The sequence below is a fragment of the Lontra canadensis genome, unplaced genomic scaffold (genome assembly GCF_010015895.1).
Source record: "Lontra canadensis isolate GAN:19392208 unplaced genomic scaffold, GSC_riverotter_1.0 scaffold25, whole genome shotgun sequence".
In the NCBI taxonomy this organism is placed as follows: Eukaryota; Metazoa; Chordata; class Mammalia; order Carnivora; family Mustelidae; genus Lontra; species Lontra canadensis.
In genome coordinates, this window is record NW_022631019.1 from 19,833,713 (window position 1) to 19,840,120 (window position 6,408).

At 57.4% G+C, this 6,408-nt stretch overlaps 1 protein-coding gene across 3 annotated transcripts; it reads right to left on the minus strand.

Moving 5' to 3' along the window:
• Positions 1 to 1,656: 1,656 nt before the first annotated feature.
• CD164L2 (CD164 molecule like 2) lies at positions 1,657 to 6,127 on the minus strand. Of its 3 annotated transcripts, none has more exons than XM_032864072.1 (6): positions 5,992 to 6,127; positions 5,360 to 5,527; positions 5,188 to 5,259; positions 4,597 to 4,641; positions 2,375 to 2,519; positions 1,657 to 1,826 (listed from the first exon to the last, which is right to left on the minus strand). In XM_032864072.1, the coding sequence occupies exons 1-6, from the start codon at positions 6,077 to 6,079 to the stop codon at positions 1,820 to 1,822; spliced, it is 525 nt and encodes a 174-aa protein (XP_032719963.1). In that variant the 5' UTR covers positions 6,080 to 6,127; the 3' UTR covers positions 1,657 to 1,819. The 3 variants fall into 3 exon arrangements, with proteins under 3 accessions (XP_032719963.1, XP_032719964.1, XP_032719965.1); XM_032864073.1 differs by having other exon boundaries at positions 2,375 to 2,515; positions 4,593 to 4,641; XM_032864074.1 differs by lacking the exon at positions 1,657 to 1,826 and having other exon boundaries at positions 2,371 to 2,519.
• Positions 6,128 to 6,408: the final 281 nt, after the last annotated feature.

Sequence of the window (6,408 nt, forward strand, 5' to 3'; positions counted from 1 at the left end):
TTAATCCTCTGAGCCACCCAGGTGCCCCCAGATAAAGAAAGGACCTTAACTGAGTGGAAAACCAGAAGGTGGTGGGGCATTTCCTCCCTCAGCCCTGGAAAGGAGGCTCATTCTCCCCGCCTGCACTTAAGTGCTGGCTGGCGAAGCCAGGGGAAGTGGGTGGAGGCCAGGCAGGAGAAACTGTGTGTGCAAAGGCTTGAAACAGACAGAAAGCAAGACGGGCCAGGTAGCAAGAGGGAGATGCAAGTATGGAGAGAGTGGTGCTCAAAGGAGAGGCTGATGCCTGAGATGGAGGCTCTGATGTGGGGGAGTGAGGAGATGGACTGCATGGCAGTGGTGGCACGGGTGAGCTGGGAGGCCAAGGAGGAGCTGGAACTGCTTGTGGACTCTCCCTGACCCCCCGGGTCCCTCAGAGCCCATCCAGCTGGAGTGCAGAGAGGCTGGACCTGGGGGAGGCAGAAGCTGAAGGCTATGCAGGCTACACAGCTGGAAGGGTGACGGTGACCTGGGTGCCGACGGAGCACGTGCACCTGCTCTGAGTTGCCCCGAATGCCACTGAGACAGACCCTGCTGTGACCCTGCTTTACAGATGAGAAAGCAGGGCCAGAGCTGGGAAATCTCTTCCTCCCATTCACACAGAGCTGCAGGGCTCCACAAGCTGACCTCGCTGCTGCCACCGTGACCCTCTCTGGTCCCTCTGCTTCCTTGGACAATCATGGGATGAAATCAGATAATGCTGTTCCTCTCAGCCATGTGTCCTGTTTCCAGCTGGTGCCCAGCCGTGGGGGATGTTATCAGCCAGGGAGGGCTTCTGGATGGGGGTGGGGGAGGAAGTGGGCACAGGAGGGCAGGGGCTTTCCAGGAAGCCCTGGGTGAGGAAGGCCAGGAATGCAGAAGGCACTGTTGAGTGCAAGGGGCATCTCTACCTTGACAGGCACTGGGGTGGGGACTTAACTTTAGTTGCTGACAGAGCCTGGAAATGTCTCTGCAGGGGAATTCTGACCTTCTGCTTATTCTGGAGCAGAAAAACCTAGATTCCTAGCCCAGCCCTGCTCCGCCCCCCTGTGTGATCTTGAGCAAGTGTACTTACCTTGCTCAGTCTCTATAGACTTATCTATAAAGGGCCGGACAGCGCAGGGAGGGTTAAACACATATAACAAATAGAAATGTTTTAAAAGGCGATCGGGGCACCTGGGTGGCTCGGTCGGTTAAGTGGTCTGTCTTTGGTTCAGGTCATGATCCCAAGGTCCTGGGATCAAGCCCTGAATCAGGTTCCCAGCTCGGAGGGGAGCCCGCTTCTCCCTCTCCTTCTGCCTGCTGCTCCCCCTGCTCGCGCTTGTGCTCTCTTTCTCTCTTTCTCTGTCAAATAAATAAATAAAATCTTAAAAAAAAAAAAAAAAGAGAGAGAGAGAGGTGATAGTAGCAGTTCAAGGCTGAATTCCCATGAAGGAGAGGACGATGGCTCACCCCACCCCCCCCACAGATGTACACGCAGCCCAAGACGCGGGACATGGAGCACAGTGCTGCAAAGAGTTCTTTTATTTGACGGCAGTGCTAGGCCAGGAGGATGGGAAGAGGCAGGCACAGACCCCATGCCAGGCAGGGGGCCCACAGGCATGATGGGTGAGACAGGAGACGGCTGAAGAATGCTCCCGGCTGCAGGCACCAGGCCTGGGACAGGAGGCACTGAACCTGCTTGACAGCCCACAGGGGCTAGACATGGGTGGCCAAAGTTTTTCCCACCCCCAGTGCCTACAAGAGCGCCAAGAGGGCACCCTCTTCATCCTCCTTCTCCTGTGGAATCCAGGCCTGAAGGGGGTCAGATTCTGCGGAGGCCAGACAGAGAGGGCACTCAGGGCAGTGGTGCTGCCTCGGCTGGGTGAGGACCCCCACCCCCTGATGGCAGGCAGTGGCCGGAAGAACACACGTTAAGGGAGGCCACAGCGACCCGCCCCACTGCACACACGGGCACACAGGGGCCTCAGGGCAGCTCCCCTTCCTAGAGGAAAACCAAACCACACACGTGTCCCAGGCTCCTGCCTGTGGCTACAGGGCTGCAAAATGAAGGCTTGCCTGGGGTGTCACCTACTGGCTCTCCTCCCTGCCGGCAGCATGAGGGACAAAGACAGGTGGGCTCAGCTGGGCTCTCAAATGTAGGTCCAGGCTGAGTCCTGGCCCCAGCCAACAGGGGACAGAGGGAACCCCATGCGTTGAGGAGGGAGAGGTGTGGTTCCCATGGGTGACGTCAGGAGGAAGACATTGCCCTTAGGGCCGCCCCATTGAAAAGACCCAAACTGGCACTAAAAGGGACCCAAAGGGCAAGAGTGGGGTGGGGGAAGGGAGCTAGGACTCCGCTGGCTGGCCAGGTACTCACAGTGTCTGGTAGGTGCTGTCCTTGGCCTTGAGGAAGCGTAAGACAAAGAAGGCCGCTGCCTGCAGGCTCAGCACCAACACGACGCCCCCAATGAAGCTGGCCCCGTCAAAGCCAGGGCTGTGGGCTTCGGGAACTGGGGGGCTCCCTGCAGGGTGCAGGTCATAGCGGGTCACTGTGGACCAGGATCCCACCCTCACTGTGGACCAGGATCCCAACCCCACCCCGATAACCAGCACAGGCCTCCTGGAGGCCCCAGTCCTCACAATGGGAGCCTCAAGCAGCAGGCTCAAAAGTTCGGCCCAATCTGTACCCCAATGTTCATAGCAGCAATGGTCACAGCCGCCAAACTGTGGAAAGAGCCAAGATGCCCTTCAACAGATGAATGGATAAAGAAGATGTGGTCCATATGTACAATGGAATATTATGCCTCCATCAGAAAGGATGAATACCCAACTTTTGTATCAACATGGACGGGGCTGGAGGAGATTATGCTGAGTGAAATAAGTCAAGCAGAGAGAGTCAATTATATGATTTCACTTACTTGTGGAGCATAAGGAATAACACGAAGGACATTACGAGAAGGAAAGGAGAAGTGAATTGGGGGAAATCAGAGGGGGAGACGAAGCATGAGACACTGTGGACTCTGAGAAACAAACTGAGGGTTTTGGAGGGGAGGGAAACTGGGGGAGGGGTGAGCCTGATGGTGGGTATTAAGGAGGGCACGTATTGCATGAAGCACTGGGTGTGGTGCATAAACAATGAATTTTGGAACACCGAAAAAACGAAATTAAATTTAAAAAAAGAAAAAGTTTGGCCCAGATCCTGTGGCCAGCTGGGAAGTGCCCGGTGGGAGGGACAGTGCCTGGCTAGTGAGGTGGGGGGGCTTGGCTCCAGCCCTGGCTCTGCTCCCAGTTGCTCTGTGGCTTGATGTCTTTTTACATCCTCTCTGGGCTCAGGACGGCAAGGTCCTGAGAGCAATGAGCTCCCTTCTAGCCTCCCTATCCCACTCTGGCCGGGTGAGATAAGGATGGACCCAGAAGCTAGGCCTCCAGACCCCTTTGGCTCAGAGTTTCTTTTGGCCTTGGTTCTCAGGGTTCAAAGCCAAAATACAGATGATACAGTCCCTTTTCAGTACTCCTAAGTCCTGACACCCTGGAGTCACCCGATGTCAGAGCCCTTACAGAAGGAAGAAGTGGGGACCCATGCCCTACCAAGTGCATAAATGGAGACTAGGTGATGTACCTCAGAGGGAGAAGCTGGGTTCTGAGGACCAGACCTGCCCAAAGTCACCTCACAGTTAAGACAGAGCCAGTCACACAGTGTCCTCTAAACATTTCTGCTCCCCCCACCCCCCGCCCAGGCCCATCTTAGTGCCCAGTTGCCAGGCTGTCTGGGTGGCTCCCACCTGTGCCACGTTAGCCATCAACTCCCACTAGGGATTCGATTTCAGGCCCTAGGCCAGGTGCCAGGGCAGGGCTGGTGGCAGAAGATGATTCTGGGGCAGTGGAGAGGGGCCCAGCTGGGAGCTGGGTGCACCTCTCGGTGGGTATAGCTTGTGTAAGGGGGTCGGAGAATATGAAGGCAAAGGGTGGTCCCAGCTACACCACAGGGAGCCCCAGAGAAGGACACTGGGGGGAAAGTAGGAGAGGGGAGAAATGAGCTGCCCAAGACCCATCTAGGGCTCAGCCAGAGGGAGCTGAGCCATCAATAATTCAGCCTCCAAGATCAAGTGTCTGGCTTTAATTAACCAAAGCCTCTGCAGTCATCCCTATCAAGCCTGGTGACCTCTGGGCCCTGAGGGGCAGTGGGAACCAAGGGCCAGAGTTCTTGCTTCTGCTCTGCTAGGAGCCTGCTTTGTGAGGTAGTCACTGAACTACACCTTCCTGGTGGCCTGAGCCAGCCACGAACGCTTCAGCACCAAGGGCAGGTCCTGAGAGGGTCAGCCTGAGCTCCCAGAACTGGTCGGAGGAGAGCGACAGGAACCATCACTTCCTCATCTCTTTCTATGCATCAGACACTGAACTAGGCTCTCTACACCTGCTCGTAAAATCCTCGCAGCAATTCTGTGAGGTATTACCCAACCCATTTTACAGATGTGGGAACAGTCTCAGCAGGAAAAGTCACAGGGCTGAGGTCACAGGGCATGTCAGCACCTGAGCCCAGCTGTCTTTGCTGGCCCCTCTAGTCCTTCCACCGCTCCCATTCTCCCAGGTAGCACCTACCTGTCGTGACTGTCTTTGGTTCATAGGTGGGGTAGTGGTGGGCAGCTGGAAAGACAGGGAATCCATACTAAATCACCTCTCCCACTCCCTGACTCCCACCAAGAACCCAACCCAGGCCAACAGCTGGACTTCTGACTCACATCAGGACCCCTGTTCCAGATCCAGGTCCAGCTAACATACTTTCAAGCCTCAGTTCATACAGTTCCTTCCACCGGATGTGCCCTCTCTCCATTTCTACCTTTAAGGGTCATCTCTGATGACACCTCCTCCAGAAAGCCCTCCCTACATTCCCTTCTGAACTTCGGATTCTGAAGTCCTCACTGTTTTAAATTAGACGAGCTCGCTTCTCCAACCCCTCTACACATCTGTCCTGGATCCTTTGGCTGTGCCAATTTTTAAATGGGGAAATAAGCCAGAGTGGGGAAGAGACTTCTCAATGAGCTAAAGGCAAAACTGAAAGTGGACCCAGGTGTTCGTGAGCATAGTCTGCTCCCCGAGAGCAGCTGGTTCCTTCCTGGAGGGAAGGCTCTGGTTGGGGACACCTCAGACCCCTCTCTCCAACTCAGCTTAGGTCAGCAGGAGTCCCCTTACCTGGACACGACTCCGAGTGGTTATAGACAGAGCAACCTTCCTTGGCCACCTCAGCTTGGGCCACACAGTGTCCTGGTGGGAGAAGGTATAGGGGAGAGATTTGGGGAGAGGGGCCAAGACCCTGGGGTTCTGAACTGGGGGCACTCTATTTGGGGAGGGCCCACCTCCATACCTGGCTCCTCAGGCCGGCACTGCTCCCACACGCAGCCGGAGAGATTGTGTGCTTTGTGCCCCTCCACACAATGCTCACAGAGCTTGAGCTGTTGGCAGGCCCCTCGGACAGCTGGCCAGATGTTCATGCGGAGCAGAGCTCCCCGCCCAAAGCCTCGAGCTCCTTTACCTGGGAGTGGGAGCAACTCCTTGAAACTGAGCTGCACCAGCCCTTCCCTGCTACTGTGGTGCTCACCCCTTTGCACACATACACTCACCTGGATGCCCTAAGGCCCACTACACACCTGGAGTTTCCACAAGCACACGGTTGCAGACACCCCAACCTCCCCCACATTCACCCAGAGTCCCCTCCCTTTGCATACACCTGGGGTTCCCTGATAGATGTGGAGCTGCCTACCCCAGACACACCTGGGGTCCCTTCACTTCCAAACACTTGGAGCCTATTATATACCGATGCTCCACACATGGCTAGAACCCCCTTCACCCACCGCTTGAGCCCTGAACTCTCTGGAAGGTCCCCTCCAGCCCCCCGCCCCCCAGCCCAGACCGCCGCAGAACGGGCGGCTGGACGAAGGCAGGTCCCCCCTGCCCCTGCCCGGACTGGGCCTCCAACCAGACCCTGGTCCGCGTTACCAGCCACAGTGAGCTGGGCACACAGGAGAAGGCAGCAGCAGCCGCCACAGAGCGCGACCCGTAAGGCGCGGGGTCCCGGCGCGGCCATGGGCGGGGCGGGGCCGGTGGTCCGCGGAGAGCTGCTGTGGTGCGTCCCTCCCGGACTCCGCTCGGCTGGGATGTGGGGAGCAAGACCCAGGCAACCTGGGCGTGACCAGGTGGGCGGGGTCATTCTGGGGCGGGGCCAGGCCCTCCGTCGGGGTGGGGCCCGGCTGCCGGGGGCGGGGTCATGTGTGGGCGTGGGTGGTGGGCGCGTCCTGGCCGAGCCTGGTTCGGCAATCTGGGCAGGGGCTTGGACAAAAGGGGGCGGGATCCAGGTGTAGTAGCAAGGCCTGGTCCTGGGAGTCCTTGCCCGCAGCTTCCTGAAAACTTCGCGAG